Source organism: Anarhichas minor, unplaced genomic scaffold (assembly GCF_050575085.1).
Source record: "Anarhichas minor isolate MPS153535 unplaced genomic scaffold, ASM5057508v1 ptg000136l, whole genome shotgun sequence".
NCBI classification, from domain to species: Eukaryota; Metazoa; Chordata; class Actinopteri; order Perciformes; family Anarhichadidae; genus Anarhichas; species Anarhichas minor.
The window spans coordinates 16,391,135-16,410,190 of NW_027466582.1; the positions used below are offsets into that span (position 1 = coordinate 16,391,135).

The following is a 19,056-nucleotide window of genomic DNA, read 5'->3' on the forward strand; positions in this document are numbered from 1 at the left end:
AGGTACGTAGTACTAGTTTACAAGTGTGCTGTATCGATTGGGCCGAATGTGTGATTGGATAGCTAGTGACTCGGGTTGTTGTTCCTGTGCAAATGAGCTGATAAAGATCTGCATTTTAGGCTGTATCTGAACATACATGAATGTCACACGTCTGCTGTGTTTATACACAGGGCTGGCGTTGAATTAAAATGTTATCACATACCTCATCTCGTTTTAAAAGAGGATTCACGCGTTTATGTTCGTGTCTTTCAGCTGTTACGAGAACTGAAACACCCGAATGTGATCGCCCTGCAGAAAGTGTTCCTGTCCCACAGCGACAGAAAGGTTTGGCTCCTCTTCGACTATGCCGAGCACGACCTATGGGTGAGTCTCTCTGTGCCACATTCAACGCTGCACGTGTGTATAACCGATGTAACCTAACATTTTCAAAATAAAACTGATTTACTCTGCCACATTAGAATTACAATAATCATAAATCACAGCATTACATTTTTTATTTACCAGGCACCACCAAGGTGTGGAGAGGCTGTTTTTTTTGTTTGTTATTTTTGTGAATGTTGTAGCCACACGGTCCAAACTGACGTGCCTCACTGCCCTCGTAGCACATCATCAAGTTCCATCGCGCCTCCAAGGCCAACAAGAAGCCCATGCAGCTGCCCCGAGGGATGGTGAAGTCTCTCCTGTATCAGATTCTGGATGGGATCCATTACCTCCATGCCAACTGGGTGCTCCACAGGGATCTGGTGAGCTGCTATATTAGCTGTGCTGCTCCAGTTTCCCTTCACTGACCCACCACCTCCAGCACACACTGCACTCCGTCCCGGAGCCGTTTCCGACAACGTCACGGACACACCTATGTTTGTCTTATGGCAGCCATGTGTGGCGTCAATACACCAGGCCACAAAAAGGAAACCTGACAAATAATGGAGCTTTGTGAATGTGGTTAAATGGTTAAATTATGATGTGTAACCATTTAAAAAGATAGACGTTTCTTGATTAACATTTGAATTAAAACGGCAAGGACTCGCTTAAACAAAACAAAGACCTGGGTCTCGATATATAAACTCGTGTTCTAAAGAAATAAGGGGCAGCATTTCACCTCTACTACTCTATAGTAGTCTATACAAACTAGATGTACAGCCATCAGTTACATACATAAATACATAACAGCACTGCAAGAATACGTTAAATTTGACTGCTGAAACTCTGAGAGTAGGTAATTATAAAACTGATATAAAATCTTTACGTGTGGCGTCGGCCTGTAGTTTACGTAAGCCGTCTGTGTTTAGCGTGCCACCAACCAGGGGGCTGTACGGTCTGTGTACTTTTTTTGATACCCAGAGGTCTCCCAGAACCCTCCTCCCGGGGAAGTGGTCTCCTAAGGACGAAACAAAAATACAGCCTTCGTAACACGAATGAGGACGGGTCCTGGACGCTACTCTTTCCTTCATTTCATTTTGGAAAGTACTTTGAAGTATTCCAAGAATTTATTTACTGCCATGGTTACATTGCCTCATCGTTCAACTGAATAAAGCATAATGATGACACTAATAAGAATTTAATGCAAAGCAGCTCACATTTTCTCCAAACTGCTACTTATGCTAATGTTGGTTTGTGTGCAAATCAGACGTTCAAATAAAGTAAAAAAAGTGATGGTAGGCCAAAGAAATCAATAAATTAGCCCACATTCTCTGAACACAGAATGAATCAGTTTAAAATGATAACATTGGAGAGAAATACAGTGGGTACGGAAAGTATTCAGACCCCTTTAAATTTTTCACTCTTTGTTTCATTGCAGCCATTTGCTTAAATCAAAAAAGTTCATTTTATTTCTCATTAATGTACACTCAGCACCCCATCTTGACAGAAAAAAACAAATGTAGAAATTTTTGCAAATTTATTAAAAAAGAAAAACTGAAATATCACATGGTCATAAGTATTCAGACCCTTTGCTGTGACACTCATATTTAATTACATGCTGTCCATTTCTTCTGATCCTCCTTGAGATGGTTCTACTCCTTCATTGGAGTCCAGCTGTGTTTAATTAAACTGATTGGACTTGATTAGGAAAGGCACACACCTGTCTATATAAGACCTTACAGCTCACAGTGCATGTCAGAGCAAATGAGAATCATGAGGTCGAAGGAACTGCCCAAGGAGCTCAGAGACAGAATTGTGGCAAGGCACAGATCTGGCCAAGGTTACAAAATAATTTCTGCAGCACTCAAGGTTCCTAAGAGCACAGTGGCCTCCATAATCCTTAAATGGAAGAAGTTTGGGACGACCACAACTCTTCCTAGACCTGGCCGTCCAGCCAAACTGAGCAATCGTGGAAGAAGAGCCTTGGTGAGAGAGGTAAAGAAGAACCCAAAGATCACTGTGGCTGAGCTCCAGAGATGCAGTAGGGAGATGGGAGAAAGTTCCACAAAGTCAACTATCACTGCAGCCCTCCACCAGTCGGGGCTTTATGGCAGAGTGGCCCGACGGAAGCCTCTCCTCAGTGCAAGACATATGAAAGCCCGCATAGAGTTTGCCAAAAAACACATGAAGGACTCCCAGACTATGAGAAATAAGATTCTCTGGTCTGAGACCAAGATTGAACTTTTTGCCGTTAATTCTAAGCGGTATGTGTGGAGAAAACCAGGCACTGCTCATCACCTGCCCAATACAATCCCAACAGTGAAACATGGTGGTGGCAGCATCATGCTATGGGGGTGTTTTTCAGCTGCAGGGACAGGACGACTGGTTGCAATTGAAGGAAAGATGAATGCGGCCAAGTACAGAGATATCCTGGAAGAAAACCTCTTCCAGAGTGCTCTGGACCTCAGACTGGGCCGAAGGTTCACCTTCCAACAAGACAATGACCCTAAGCACACAGCTAAAATAACAAAGGAGTGGCTTCGGAACAACTCTGTGACCATTCTTGACTGGCCCAGCCAGAGCCCTGACCTAAACCCAATTGAGCATCTCTGGAGAGACCTGAAAATGGCTGTCCACCAACGTTCACCATCCAACCTGACGGAACTGGAGAGGATCTGCAAGGAAGAATGGCAGAGGATCCCCAAATCCAGGTGTGAAAAACTTGTTGCATCATTCCCAAGAAGACTCATGGCTGTACTAGCTCAAAAGGGTGCTTCTACTCAATACTGAGCAAAGGGTCTGAATACTTATGACCATGTGATATTTCGTTTTTCTTTTTTAATAAATTTGCAAAAATTTCTACATTTCTGTTTTTTTCTGTCAAGATGGGGTGCTGAGTGTACATTAATGAGAAATAAAATGAACTTTTTTGATTTTAGCAAATGGCTGCAATGAAACAGAGTGAAAAATTTAAAGGGGTCTGAATACTTTCCGTACCCACTGTATGTTCCTATCACATGCTGAAGTTGATTCTGTTGATATCTCTCACCATGATAGTGGCTGAAAACCGAAACTAAATCTAAATCTTTGCCACACTTTGGTCACACTGACCCATTCCAACCAGCAGAGCTGCGTTATTTCAGTGAAGGTGTTGTTTTGTCTAGCTGTGATGTATTATTATGAGTCTGATTGCGATGGCCGAAGAGCAGAACGTCCTGATCTCTGAATGTTGTCTGATTCTTGTCTAGCCTTTTAACCTGGCTGATACACACTGCTGGTTCCTGTGAGATTCTCTCCACCTTGGTTTTCCCACAGTGCTTTGGTTAGAGGGAGACTTCTTTCCGTGAAGCTGAGAGTCGGACTGGAGGCAGAACACAAGGCCTCTCATTGTGTGTCTTCAAATTTCTGTTTAGATGGCAGATTGGCAGGAATTAAAAGAAACCATTGAGTCCATTTTGCCACTAAATTAAGTGTTGCATTGACTTAAGCTAGTTGAGATAACCTTAGCTAAGCTGGTTGAAGTTTTTGCAAGGGTTAGCTCAATGGCTATCAACCCCCTTATCTGGTCAATAATATCAATAGAAACATGAGGCGTGTTTTTCTTTGTTATTTTCTTTTTCATTTCTTTTGAAAATGCTGAGTAATGATAATAGTATAAAAAAACGAGACCTTTTGGCTAGTGCATGCAAGCATTCCCCACTGGCTAGCTCATGGCCGTCGCTCTGCACTGCTCTCATGCGGCAGTTACAGCTAATAATGCTGTCCTGACCAATTGTGGAAGCGTAGCTCCCATCATCCGGTCCTTCCTGGGTTAAACACTGTTAGCTGTCTCAGCACCGTCGTTGTTGTTTGCGCTGTTAGCACCGTGAGCTCCTAGCAGCTGGCTCAGCCGTCTCCATGTTCAGAGCCATGTGGAGGCAATAGATATTCTCTGAATTTTGTATTGAGCACCTTTAATGTTTTATTTTAATTACAGTACAGATAAACTGTGATTTGAGTGCACAATTACAGTCACTTGATCGAGTAGAGCCATACAAGAGTACTCCACTAATTTAGCATTGCACTACTCTAACACTGTCAGAATTAGAACCAGAGATGCAAGTTATTTTTCCTTGTCAAAACTTGCCGCTGAGGTTAACCACAATGCAACCTTGACAGCTGACCTTGTGGTTCAGATATTTATTAGTTTCATCTATTAGCATGATTCAGGTGTGTTATGCTAGTAGCGGCTAATAGCATGATTCAGGTGTGTTGTGCTAGTAGCGGCTAACAGTATGATTCAGGTGTGTTGTGCTAGTAGCGGCTAATAGCATGATTCAGGTGTGTTATGCTAGTAGCGGCTAAAAGCATGATTCAGGTGTGTTATGCTAGTAGTGGCTAACAGCATGATTCAGGTGTGTTATGCTAGTAGCGGTTAAAAGCATGATTCAGATGTTTTATGCTAGTGGCAGCTAATAGCATGATTCAGGTGTGTTATGCTAGTAGCAGCTAAAAGCATGATTCAAGTGTGTTGTGCTAGTTGCGGCTAATAGCATGCTTCAGGTGTGTTATGCTAGTAGCGTCTAACAGCATAATTCAGGTGTGTTATGCTAGTAGTGTCTAACAGCATGATTCAGGGGTGTTATGCTAGTAGCGGCTAATAGCATGATTCAGGGGTGTTATGCTAGTAGCGGCTAATAGCATGATTCAGGTGTGTTATGCTAGTAGCATCTAACAGCATGATTCAGGTGTGTTAGGCTAGTAGTGGCTAATGTAACCAGGAGCTGATGTAGTCTGATGTCTCTATGATGTCACTTGAGTCAGCGTCGTCTTGTCACACTAAAGGATGGAAGGCCTTGATCTAATTATTAAATGTGCAGTAGAAGTACCCAACACCTGAAAACAGACACTGATGTGTAAAATCAGTGGAGTTCTCCTTTAAGATGTTAAAATGTTTTTCCATATCAATGTGGTCCAGATCAGAATTCAACCAGTGAGACTCCATTCTGCAGAACCATCAGATCTGTCTCATGTGAGATACAAAAACAAACAGAGACAATTTCCATTCTCTCATATCTGACTGTGTGCTATAAAACTCCCACAGCCCATCTGTGTGTGTGTATGTGTGGCTCCCTCGATCGCTCTTATCTCTCCCTGCATCTGTCACTCCCAGCGAGGAACATTTGTGCCCCTGCTTGAAAGTATAATCAACCAAACACATCCGATTATGTGGCAAAACTTTAATTTGATTATCGCGGTCAGTGCTTTGATGTCAGATGATCCGGAGGGAGGCTATTTCCAGATAATTCTCATGAGAGAATGAAAGACTTCAGATGATACGGTCTGACTGAAATGTAGATGAGACGACGGTTGATTTCTCAGAATACACTGGCTTCAGAAGTCAGAAAGCAGTCACACAGTTCAGGCGTCTATCCATCTACAGGGGTTCTATCTTCTTTGAATAAGGTCGTCCACTCTTATACAATCCCTTGCAATCCTCGGTGATCATGTGGTGGCTGGACATCACATAACATAAACCTGCAGGGATCAGGGAGCGGGCTTTCACCCTCGGCCTCTCTCTGGTCATCTACCAGAGAGATCTCTGCAGGCATCAAATGCTCTGTCTGTACAGCGGCGCCAAGGAGGCTATTGTCGAGCTGAAATGACAATGTGTTGAATACAAATGTGCTGACTCTCTGCTTTTGAGGGATTCAGTCAGTTTTAAATGGTGAGTCAATCGAGTCATTCCCAGAATCTGACGTCAGAAAGTAAGTCCAGTAAATGACCAAGGTAACACACACTGTAGTCCTGTTGCACAAGTTGATCTCAAACCCTCCAGACTTGCGTTTTACGGCTTTATCGGCTGTGCTGCTGCAAGTCATTTTGTTCACTTACTGGTTTTGGCACAGAATTTGTCACCTTTTAGGCTCAACCAGCTGTATCTGTCTAAATAGAGGGTCCAACATGAGTGACCAGCGTTACATGCATGGGTCATCACATTAACTCAAAATGATAAAAGATATACAGTTTACTCGAGGGCCAGAAAATATTCACATTTGAAAAGTTGGACTCAGTGAAAGTTTTGCTTAAATAATGACTTGAATGATCATGTAAATGAAAGTTCTATGCTTGGCTGATGAGGAAAATACTATACTGTATATGTACAGTACCAAAAGCCTTGCTGTCCCACACAGTCCCACTCCAGCAACTTCTAGACTGTATATAAGAAGTGGATGTAGTCGCCATTACGTCACCCATTGCTTTGTGGACTAGGGTTTTGAAGCCCCAAGTTTGGCATTTCGGCCGTCGCCATCTTACTTTATGGCAGTCGCCATCTTTGTTATTATCTTTCGCCACCTTGGTTTTTGTCTGTCGCCATCCTGTTTTTTTATGGAACCAGAAGTGACATAAGAGGGTGGAGCTTAGTACAACAGAAGGCTGAACAAAATTTTTTTTTTGGGCCGTCACCTTCTTGGTTTTTGGCATTCGACATCTTGGTTTTTGACCGTCAGCATCCTGTTTTTTCATGGAACCAGAAGTGAAACAAGAGGGCAGACCAAAGTACAATTGAACTCTGAACAATAATTATTTTTTAGGCGACCAAAACTTTACAATTCACTGTCATGACCTGGAAACACACTGTCAAAGTTCTAAGATGAAAACACAGACAACATGCAGACACTGTAAATGGTGTTGACGATAATGACGCACTAATCAAAAACGGGGCCATCTACAAAAGGTTTGCATGATTTTTTGTTTCAGGATTGTGCAAATCCTGCACACAAAAACCCCCAAAAGAAACCCTGTAACTCTTAAAGCACCCTCAAAGGGATAAATGCCCTCGTAACTGTGCTGCCAAGCTAATAGCGTCTCAGTGCTCCTGTGCAGAGCAGAGTACTATGAGTGGGAAATCCCCTCTCCTTCACAACAACATAAACTCTCCCACTGGAGCGGTGCGGTTGTTTGGCTCCCTGAAGGTCACACCACATCTTATCTGAGCACCAACTCTTCCGGCCCCTTAATAACTATTTTCATTGCAGGCGGATGGAATTCTCCATTGTCATACTCTTATCTGACTCTGTTCTGATGTATGGCAGTCGGTGCCGCTATTTTGCTGTCTCATTGCCAGGGCTTCCTGCCATTGTGTCCAAAGAGCTCCCTAAATTCTCCCCTTCTACAACTGGGCCTTTCTTGGTTCTCGTTGCTGGTCGGATAATCAATCTCTGTGCAGGTGCCTGGCTCTTTGTCAGCTCTCTCTCTGTCTCTGTTGGTGGATAACAAATCAACATTCATAGTGAGCACTTTATGGAAAATTCACCCAAGGCCTCGTATTGCTTTCATAGTTTATACATGAAAGCTGCACATCTGGCATTGAGTTATGATGTTAATGCATGTGAGAGGAGGAGCATGAAGACAGAAATGTAATCTGCTGCCGTCTGTTTGAGCTGTGGGGAGAGGTGGCCCTACCAGCTCATCCTCCCATGGCTCTGCTGCTTCTGCTGTTACGTAACGGTGCGTTCACGCTGGTGTGCAGCTTGCTCTGCGCCGCAGGTACCAAGCATGTGCTTTGCGTTGCACCACTGCATAGCTCTCCCATCCCCCCCGCTCGTCCTGCCATTCCTCCGTTCCCTTTTCCCCTCCCCATCCCCACCCACCGCTACCCACCCCCACGGGGCTTATGTAACAGCCTCTAGCTCGTGAGCCAAGCCCACCGCCCTGCCTGACTAGCTGAGTCAAGATGCTGACTTAGCAGCTTTGCAGGCCAAAGCAGAAAGCTTCTCAGCAGACTGTACCAACAAATCTCTGCCGGGGGGAGGGGGGGGTGATTGCGGTAAATCCCGACTATACTATATTTACTGTACTGTATACGTACAGTACTGTATGCCTGCCGGTCTCACACAGTCACGCTGCAGCAGCACTGGACGGATGCTGATGCTGCTGCTGATGTTCTGTGCATAGCAACAGCACAGCTGCTCGATGATGCATCAGTGCATTTTGGATGTTCAGAATGCAGTTAACATGTTTCTATTCTCAATGATTCAAATGAACAATGAGTATTATACTCTTTAGGCCTTGTAGTATTATTGTTTTTATTTACTTTGTATGGAGAGAGAATGTTATTCCAAGTGAAATTACTGTCAAACATCATCCCAAGGAGAATCATGTACTACCATACCAACTGTCATTTCTTTGGCTGTAGGTCCGTCCTACAGCCACGTACGAAAAAAACAAAACAACAAGGTCATTAGGGCATTTATGTCTATCGCTATTTATTATTAAAAAATATTTAGCTGATGCTGTTGAAGACTCCTGCAGTTGGGTTCACTTGGCCCAGACTCAGGAAAACAATGATGCCTTGTTGCCTTTTAGTTGTAGTTTGCGTCATGGTCACACTCACTCATAACCAAGAGGAGTAACAAGTCACATGACCATAACAAACAGACAGGATCGAACTAAAGGTAAAGAAAAAGGTTTTATTTCTCTGAAGAGTCCTTTCCATAATGTGTTTGGACGCTTCTAGCAGAAACAAGCACTTTTAGCTGAACGTCCATTGACAGTGAGGAGTTGCCTCGAGCAATCGGGGCAACTCCTCACTCTTCCCAAAGTGTTCTCCCTCCGCACTCGACCAATTTCTAAAACCGTTGTCCCCATTAGTCACTTATACATCGTTTCCACCAAAATTAGTGCGTATATGCAGGGTTTTTAAACACGAGGAAACCCGCTGAAAATAGGCAATAGACTCCTTTCCCAATGCCAGGCGACAAGTATGACGTTCTGCTTTTTATCTCTGGTGTGTCACATTCGATGTCACGGCCACGACGGCCGGTGTTACGTCAAAGTCTGTTTCCCCGTCGAATAGTGTTTGTCTCTTGTAACCTTTCCCACTGAAGACAAAAGCCAGATGTTAATGAGTTTTTTGTTCAATGGGAAAGGGGCTTTATACGAAAATAGGGTCCAGGTTGAAAAATAGCGAAGTTACTCCTTATTGGGAAAGAACAGAACCAAACAGGTAAACACTTCAGAGTTGGTTTGAACCAAGAACGAAGCCTCAAGTTAGGCATTTTGGGCGTTGCCATCTTTGTTTTTTTTTTGCAACCTGTGAATGGAAGTGACCATATTTGGACTGTGGAGGAGTGACGTAGAGACGCCGTGTACGGCTCTGGTAGTGTAGCCCAGATTTAAAGCATCCTCTGCTCTATGGTTTATTTGACTCTAAATGGACCATAATTTACTAAATGAATGAGACTAGAGATTGAGACCATAAACTCATGTTTACAATGTTTACTGAGGTAATAAATCAAAAGAGAAGTAGAGTCATTTTCTCATAGACTTCTATACAACCAGAGGAGTCGCCCCCTGATGGCCATTAGAGAGAATGCAGGTTTAAGGCACTTCACTTTTAGAAACAGAGGTTGCCTCCTGATAACGAGGCAAACTACAAATAAAGCTGAAGAAAAAGACCACTGACAACTGTGGCTTTAGTTCAGCCAACGGAGTTAGTAATGAAGGTTTCAAAAAAACAATTTGTCGCTGTCTATGTATTTATGTTAGATGTAAACAAGGGCAGCGCTCTTGGAAGGAGCTGCAGACGAAGCTTTGCCGCAGCACCACATGTCGGCGTGATCTTTTTAGACGAGGTTCAGAAGGTAATGCAGGAGATGTAGCATGATGAAAAGTGAGTGCACCGTTGCCTGAACAGCGCACAGGGGTTCATTGTGACACTCGAAGTGGACCGGTGGTTGTTGATGGCCCTGTCAGCCTGTTCATCAACAACTTGCACAAACTGTTGCATAAGTGCGCCTCTGGCTCCTGAACTGGCCCAGTTTGTGGGACAAAAAATGTAGATGGGTTTTGTAAAAGCGGGCCACGTCCCTGAAGATCGAGTTGAGCAGTCCTCAGGGGGATGTAGTTCATTTCCCCCCGGCTCCTGATCCATTTATGAAACTAACCAACTGTAACAGATTGATTTTAGCCGGATGAATTCAAAAGGAAGACTCAATTTTGGGGGCGTGAAACACAATTTGGTGCACATTTCCAAGTAAAAAGCAGCAATAACAACAGCAATATGTATTGTTGCTTCCTTCCCCCGGCTGTAATGCTGCATGCTCATTTTGCATTTTGAAGAGGCACCGACGCTTGCTCAGGCCTTTGACTGGACATTCGAGAGCTAATAACTAAAACAGCCAATATGGCGTATTAATTCAGTTAGGCCTGTTTAGAATATGAAAGAGGAGCTGGTGAGCCTGAAATCCTCGGGCCTCTTAAGAGCCGTCTGCCTTTGTGTTTGCCGTTCGCGGCGTGTCGTGTCGTGTCGTGTCGCGGGCACGAATAATAGACCTCATTATTGCCGCAGTTTCCGTGGTAACGGGACGTGTTGGCCAGGCAGATCTGAAGTTCGCCAAGCCGGAGGGTTCACGTTTGCACCGGCGCCCCGGGAGGGTCGACCGGCCGTTTGGCAACGAGCAGAAACTGCATCCGACCGCATTAGAATGTACAACATCTCCCTCTGATTCATGGCAGCAAGCTGTGTGTGTTTGTTTGATGCCCATTCAGTGGATAACAACACAGACTGTACTTCTAACCCATTATCATACGTAGGAAGCCTAACTGGTGCTCATTTCTTTACCGATCAAAAACACAAATATTCTCTGGTGGGAATCTGTGGCTCTAAAGCTGCACGCATTCATTATTTCTTTATTGTGGCAATAGATCAACTCAAAATGTGCTGCCCGCTCAGTGCCGTACCACTAGCTGGTGGACACATAAAAATGCAGATATTGGACTTGACATGAGTCAAGGAGACAAAAGCAATGCTAATGTTGCTTTGTGTGTGCAGGATGTGTAAATGGGCAAACGTAGAGCCGCCCAAGAGGTCTTGTCAATCATGTTGAACATACAGGATCAGTGTTTGTTTAAATTTAGGAATACGCCAATCCCGACTTTTTGCTAATCTAATCCTAACCTGGGTGTTTTTGTGTTGGCCGATACCAATTACCGATCTGGTACCAGCGTTTCATCAATAAGCTGTATGCCTCACTGTGTGGAGGAGACTGGGATCATTCTCTTATGTGTGAGGCAACATCAGACCAATATCAGTATCGATGTCTTCCTGATTCAATCCTAAATGTCAGAAACATGAAAACGACTTGTATTTTTGGCTTCGTCCTCGCCGCCACTAGAAAACCTCTTCGCTGTGAGGAGAGCGGGTGGCGACTCTGGGGACGCAAACCTTCAGTCAGCTGCAGCGACTAGCATTCAGCCCCCTATTTCTTTTGGAGCATGTGGCCAGATAGTAAATTGGGCCTTTGAAACTTTTTGATAACCTCCTCAAACAGAACACACGGGGCTGTCTGTACCGTACGTACGTCAGTTTCGTCAGTCCCTTTTTTTAAACACTTCTGCCGCCCTTTTCATTTAGGTCAGTAGGCTCGCTTTTTTTCACACGCTTTTACTCCCACATGCATACTTTTATTTGTTACAAACTCCTCTGTGTGCTTGCGTGGGCTGATTCCATCGGAATTTAAAGTGCACTTTCACAAAATGGCTAACTGACTGTGCACTCGTTTACTTCAGTAACCAACTGGGGAAGCCAATGCAAGCCGCTGTGCAGAAGTGCAACACGTGTAACGATAAGTGAGCACCAAGCGGTTCGTGTTCTACACCGGTGTCTAATAATTCTCTTCTCTGCTGCAGAAACCAGCCAACATCCTGGTGATGGGGGAAGGTCCCGAGCGAGGAAGAGTTAAAATCGGTAAGGAACATTTCCGTGAACAGCTCAGATTTGGGAAGTCGTGCAAATTAGAGACACCGCCAGTAGCCGCGGTGACAGCGGATCCACGAGGCCGTTGACCTGTTTGAGCGTCGGCTGCAGTGTACTGCTACTGTACTACTGGCTCAGAGGTCGGCGGGGAGCTCAGATCAGTGCTGTTGCGTAAGCCGGCTGGCCAGGGGACTGTTGAAGGGTAAAGCTGCAACGCCCGGTGTATATTTATAAACCTCGTGCACACTGTGGTAGTACTAAGTTGTTGTTTCAGTGCTATTACAGGCTCACACGGTATTATATTTTTACATATTTTAGCTGCTGCACTGTTCGATTTGTTATTGCTGAAATGCTGGCTTTATTTTTTTTAAAAGACCGAAAAAGTAGACATTTTCTCTGTATGACTCCCTCTTACTTCAGTTCAGCTGAGAGTTTTGAGCTGTGACTTCTTGGCAGACAAGTACACATTCCTCAAAACAAGGCCTTTATTTATCAAACTGCTACAAGCGAAAGGACTCCAATTAAATATCAAAGAGTTAAAGCCATTCATCAAATGTCTCATTGCTTTAAAATGCTCTTAACTTAAAGAGAGAGGGGGAGAGGAGAATTCGGGGAATGACAGACAGACCGGATCAAGCGAAAAAAACGCTGTTGATTGAAGCTAGTTTTCTTGCTGTCAGCTTTAACTGTCGTGGTAGTTTTGATGGTGTTTGTGCTCTCTTGAGTGATTCAGTATCAGTAGGTCAGTATCTGGGCTCCGGGGCGCCCCCGGAGCCGGCAATCCCCCGCCGGCGGCGGCCCCCGCCACTGTCTTTGTTTTCGCTAACGTCCTCCGTCTTCTCCACACTCCTCCCGCAGCCGACATGGGTTTCGCCCGACTCTTCAACTCTCCCCTCAAGCCGCTGGCAGACCTCGACCCGGTGGTGGTGACGTTCTGGTACAGGGCCCCCGAGCTGCTGCTGGGGGCCCGGCACTACACCAAAGCAATTGGTGAGTTGTAGCACGTGTCGACCAAGGTCTCACAGTGTCAACAGGAACACACATTCCTTCATTATCTATGGTCTCCATCGGTACTTAGCAGGTGTGTCTACACGTCTATATTTGTCATTCCTGGAACACGAGACAACACTGTGCTCATCTGTCTGTGTGTGTGTGTGTTTGAGATTATCTCTAAATGTGTGCGAGGTGTGAAAGAGACAGAGACGTTTTACACAAAATAACATTTTCTCATCTAACTTCTCCGAGCCAGAAAGCACACGAGCCCATTTCCCAAAATGACTAACTTTTAACTTTTAACCTTTTTTTTTAATACCCAAATGAGCTTTATTCTGTTGTAGTCTTCTCAGTCAGAACATTTTCCTGAGTGCTCTGTGTCATCTAAAACAGTGTTTACCCAAAAGAATGTTCCCAGGAACCAGCTTTTTAAAAATTACAAACCATCGCAACCCAAGTCACAACATGCCTCATGTATGAATCTGATTAATCACAACTTTGCTTGATGCATGTGTTGAAAATATATACACATGTTCAATACTTAATATATGAGACAAAATAAGTACAATTATCAGAACCATCTGAACATTCAGGCTCCCTCTTGAGGCTTAACAGTGTACTGCAGATGGTAATGTATAATAAAAGACAACGGAAGAAATTCTGCATATTTATTTGGCTACCCTATAAAAGAAACACCTGTGACCCACCTGTGGGTCCCGACCCAGTATTTTTGAACAACTGATGAAGAACATATTTCCCAATTCATCATCTTTGGAACTGCTCCACATTTCATACTTAACATAATGTCACACATTTGAGTTTTAACACTCTAGTTTTTGGATTTGGAAGAGAGAGATGTTCATGTGTTTACTAATATTTTGTGGATGTTTTGGACCAAAGGAATAACATCTATGAGTTTTGAAAAATGGACGGCAGTTCCCTTGTTAAATGTTCCTGAACCTTCATAGTTCAATTCGATTAATTGGCGTCCAATCCAATTACTGTGTATGTCAAAAACCCAATGCCCAGCAGAAACCAGGGGAGGAAATAGTTAAATAATGTTTCACTTCTTGCACATTTCAATTATATCATTAGAAAAATGAAAATATAATCAGCAATCATTGGGGTCAAAACTGCTCTTTAACTCTTGTGCATGGCGGTAATAAAACGGTAAAAAAGCTTAAACATAAAGTGCGTAACTAACTTTGATTTATTCCAGGCAGTCAATGCGCTGTAGCTAATGTACCTCAAGATAACTCAGACTAAGAGGTGTGTGTGTGTGTGTGTGTGTGTGTGTGTGTGTGTGTGTGTGTGTGTGTGTGTGTGTGTGTGTGTGTGTGTGTGTGTGTGTGTGTGTGTGTGTGTGTGTGTGTGTGTGTGTGTGTGTGTGTGTGTGTGTGTGTGTGTGTACCAGATATTTGGGCAATTGGCTGCATCTTTGCGGAGCTGCTGACGTCCGAGCCCATCTTTCATTGTCGCCAGGAAGACATCAAAACCAGTAATCCCTTCCATCACGATCAGCTGGACCGGATATTCAGCGTCATGGGGTTCCCTGCAGGTATGCACACAACCACAACCACACACAGGGCCAGTGTCAACCACCGGCATCGCACCGGTTTTCACACCGATATCATTTTATTTTGTGCTGAGGGGATATGGTTTACAACTGCCACATGAATGTCAAGTGCATCAAAGACAAAGCCTTACAATTCTGTTGATGAGATGAGACTGATACCAAAGAAGCCTGGTTCAAGGCTTTTGGAGCTGCATGTGACCTCTACACACTACACAGTCAGGGCTGAGTGACGAGGCTCCTCACAGTTTAGATTCAGACATCATTAGCTGTCTCTCAGCACCAGCAAATCAAGCACAGGGTCTTAACACAAGCATAGTTCTGTGTCAGCTTCAGTTTCACACACACTGTATATGAAAAAAGTGCAGTAAGTTCAGAGATCTCTACTTCCAAAACAAAAAAGTCATATACATATAGTTTATGAAGTTGTATGTTTATTGGAGCTATGAACTCGGGTGTGTGTGCCTTTGTATTCCACAGATAAGGACTGGGAAGACATTAGGAAGATGCCCGAGTACCCAACGCTGCAGAAAGACTTCAGGAGGACAACGTGAGTGGATGCTGTGATGATCTGAAACTCATAGACCAACAAACAAAATATGAAATACAGTCAAACAGATTTTTCTTTTATGTATCGTTGTGTTTCTCATCTAACAGGTATGCAAACAGCAGCTTAATCAAATACATGGAGAAGCATAAAGTCAAACCGGACAGCAAGGTTTTTCTCTTGGTGAGCACACACGATCACCTGCACACATCTGAGAAATCGGAGTCTGTTCCAACATTTTTGGAAATCCTGTTTGGTCCTTTGAAACTTTGCATATTGTGTTGCGCTGTGTTATGAATAACAACCATGAGGTACGATAAAAGATAGATTAACCTTGTTAACAGCTCTGTTTCGCCACGGGCTGCATTCACGCCAAATCAGCCGCTGAGGCGATTAGCACAGGGTGCTGCGATGTGGGAGAGCCGCTTAAAGTCGAGATTAAATCAAAAAATGCTTTTAGATCCCACCCTGTTAATTGATTGAGGCCACTGTTCCACTTGTGGAAAATGTGTCGGTCTCTTTGGAGTTGAAGCTGCACCTGGCAATGTTGCATAACTAGTTACTTGAAATGACAGTGAGGAGTAACTATCAAAAAAGAATGCTTAATAAAGCATAACACATGTTATGCATGTATTGTTTAACACATTCATTTTTTTATAAAGCTTGTTTTTAAGGAGGTTAGAAATGTGTGTGCGGTCCAAACTCTACAGTGAGTATGTATGGAGTTTGTTTTAGCAGTCTCCAATCAAATAAATTGCACCTACAATGTGTTTGTATGTACGCCTGCTGCATGAGAGACCCATTGTGCAGCTAAACTGTTCCAAATTTGACCTACGAACACCCTTAAACTCACTTGGAGTTGAACCGAAACAATGCAGAACATGTCCTCATACTTTCTGACGACACTGTGAATGGAAAGGTTCTGCAGACGCTGAACTACCTTGTAACACTGTGTTATTCTTCTCTGCCTTCAGCTCCAGAAACTCCTCACCATGGACCCCACCAAAAGAATCACATCGGAGCAGGCGCTGCAGGACCCGTACTTCCTGGAGGACCCGTTACCAACCACTGAGTGAGCCCTACTTTTACAAGAGGCTTTTCTTTTGCCTTGATTCAGCCAAAGTAAAAAACAGGCCTATTAGTGTAAGGATTTTTCATTTCTAACCTACGCCCCTGTGTTTTGTCCTGTGTTTGTTGGTTGGTATGTAGGAATCAGATTGGTAACATTACGTTAAATAACCGATTCTCTGCGATTGTCTCTAGTGTGTTTGCCGGGTGTCAGATCCCCTACCCAAAACGAGAGTTTCTAAACGAAGACGAGCCCGAGGAAAAAACAGAAAAGGTAATTATACAGCGCTGCCGAAAACAAGTCAAGTGTCCACTCTGCCAATTTCACGTCATTACATCCAACCGTCTCTTAAACTCAGGACACATGCTGCAGATTGTTGTTGTTACTACGGCCACAGAGAATAAACCATGGAGACAAATACTTTCAAATGTTACTTATGATCTTAAATCTATATATTACGAGCACAAATGTTATGTTATGGTGTTGCCCACTCTGTAAAGCTGGGTAGGCAGGTTGTTTTTGCTGTCCATGGGCAAAAATTCCATCATAACTAGGCCTTTAGAAATTGTAGCCTGTGGCAGGCCAAGCAGGGACAGTGGCTGGTCCTGAATCTGTTTAATCTCTTTCCCACTGTCTCCTTTTGGAAGGTTGGTGCCAGGGACCCGTCGAGCGGGGTCTGACACCAGATGTTTGTTTGGGACATCCTTGGTTGTCTAGATGGGAGACCAGCAGAAGGTGGATTGAAGATGTCTGTATAGATTGGTAGATGGGGGGGGGGATCTTTGACCTTTTGGAGCATCCTTTGGTGTTGATCAAATGGTCCCGGTTGTGATTTGCATGGTTGTGTTAATCTGAGCATCCACATGGTTTGTATGGGGTGACCCGGACCAGACCGGTCAAGGGTCGGGTCGTGGGCGTGCTTCAGCTTGAGTCTGCTCGGCTGGATGTTAATGTCTACGGCAGCTTTTGCGTTTTGGAGGTGGAATACACTGGAGACCTGAGCTTGGTTTTCAGGCACCAGGTTTTGCTAGTATTGGTCCAGTTTGGAGGTCTTCATGGAGCACCTGCTGTAGCGAATGAAAATCTAGTGCTCAGTTTGCCAGGTTGGTGTCATCGGCGTAGATGAATTTGCAGGATTAAGTGTTGGGTAAGTCGTTCGTATAGAGGTTAAACACGGGTCCTGATGCTTATGGGACCTTGTATGTCTGTTCTCCATGTTACATTTAATAAAATAGCGTTACATTAGGACGGTTTATGCTGCTCGTGTGAATCATCAGTGTCCTCCCTGTTCTTTGAACTATTTTTACAGTGTAGTAAATCCCTATGTGACTTTGCCAGAGGCAGGGACGAGCAGAAACATGCAGAAGATAACTGCCTCTGGATTGGTTGCTACAGTTACTTTTAGTTACAAACATCTGACGAGCAGACATGACATGATAAGCTAATAGAATACAACACATTGCTAAAAACAACACAAACATTCAGACAGGAGTTGCTCACTGTTCCAAATGTTCCATCACATATTGAAAAGATTTAGAGCCAAATTACATTACATGACATTACAGTCATTTAGCAGACACTTTTATCCAAAGCGACTTACAATAAGTGTATTCAAAATAGGTATTCAAGAGAACTACTAGTCACCAGAAGTCATAAGTCCATCTCGTCAATACCAGTGCACACTATATTTAGAATATTTAGGCCGTTAGATCGTTAGTCTACGTTTCCGACCGGAAACTGAAGCCTTTATTTATGCTGCTGCCAAAGCCACCAGACCTGTAAATTTACCTTACAGAACACGGGAGTGTTATTGTGTGACTTTGGTTAGTTTAACTAACCGAGTCTGGTTTTTGGGAGCATGGACGGATACAACGGCTACAGTTCCCTGTTGAGAACTTTGGCATGGTAAACCGGTAAAAATATTCTAAATATAGCGTACACTTAAACTGATATAAATTAAATACATTTTTAGGTGGGCCTTTCTCTTAGGGGTCTAAAATACGCTTTACTGCTGCTCCCGTTGCTCCTGTGGTGGTACTCTTGTCTGTTTCTCCAAACTAGGGGCACACCATCATCTACATTGACTATGGATAAGTACCTCATACAACCCCACTCCAAAACATCTGCATTATCCCTTCAATGATTCAAAAATTCCTCCTCCTAAATGGGTTCTTTTATTGTAATCCAAAATATACCATCTTATTTTGGACCGTTAGTCATTTTTCCAATAAAGACCATGGTAGTAGAAATAGTTCACTAGATGAGGCAAATCAAATAAATTGTGTTTTAGGCAGTCGGAGCGAGAGTCTGTTGTCCTCTTATGATTCAATCACATGGAAAGCTTAAAGGGCAGATTCCTAAATAAACGTCTCCGGGCAACAAATCCTGCAGCGTGAACCCGTCAGCTGGCTTCTTTTAAGAACGTGAAAACATTCGCGTAATAGACGGTAGGCCTCCATGTCTATCACCAACACGCACATAAACTGATGATGGGAACCATCACTTTTTGTTTAAACACGCAAGCAGGTGGTTTTGAACCGAGTTACTGAGGGTTTCTTTTTTGTCTTATCAGTTGGAAAGTCATTCCTTGTGTTCAGAAGTTTCTCTTCACTGTGATTATGTTACTATTACGCAGTAAAGTTATGAGTTAGTACGCAGCGGCCGAGTGGCACTGTTCCCCGTAGGTCATCCGTTCACTTCTGGGAAGTGAAGAAAAGTTTGGTTATCCAGACGTCATGTAGCGTTAACGTGCTATACCCGACATCCAGCAGCCA

At 43.7% G+C, this 19,056-nt stretch overlaps 1 protein-coding gene across 1 annotated transcript in view; it reads left to right on the top strand.

Annotated features, from left to right (window-relative positions):
• cdk19 (cyclin dependent kinase 19) overlaps positions 1 to 19,056 on the top strand; it is a 49,227-nt gene that overhangs the window by 22,646 nt on the left and 7,525 nt on the right. Inside the window, exons 3-11 of the mRNA XM_076084247.1 lie at positions 253 to 363; positions 603 to 743; positions 12,034 to 12,091; positions 12,959 to 13,090; positions 14,508 to 14,651; positions 15,147 to 15,216; positions 15,324 to 15,396; positions 16,188 to 16,285; positions 16,477 to 16,555. Coding sequence (XP_075940362.1) covers positions 253 to 363; positions 603 to 743; positions 12,034 to 12,091; positions 12,959 to 13,090; positions 14,508 to 14,651; positions 15,147 to 15,216; positions 15,324 to 15,396; positions 16,188 to 16,285; positions 16,477 to 16,555 — 906 coding nt within the window. The remainder of the gene's footprint in view (positions 1 to 252; positions 364 to 602; positions 744 to 12,033; positions 12,092 to 12,958; positions 13,091 to 14,507; positions 14,652 to 15,146; positions 15,217 to 15,323; positions 15,397 to 16,187; positions 16,286 to 16,476; positions 16,556 to 19,056) is intronic.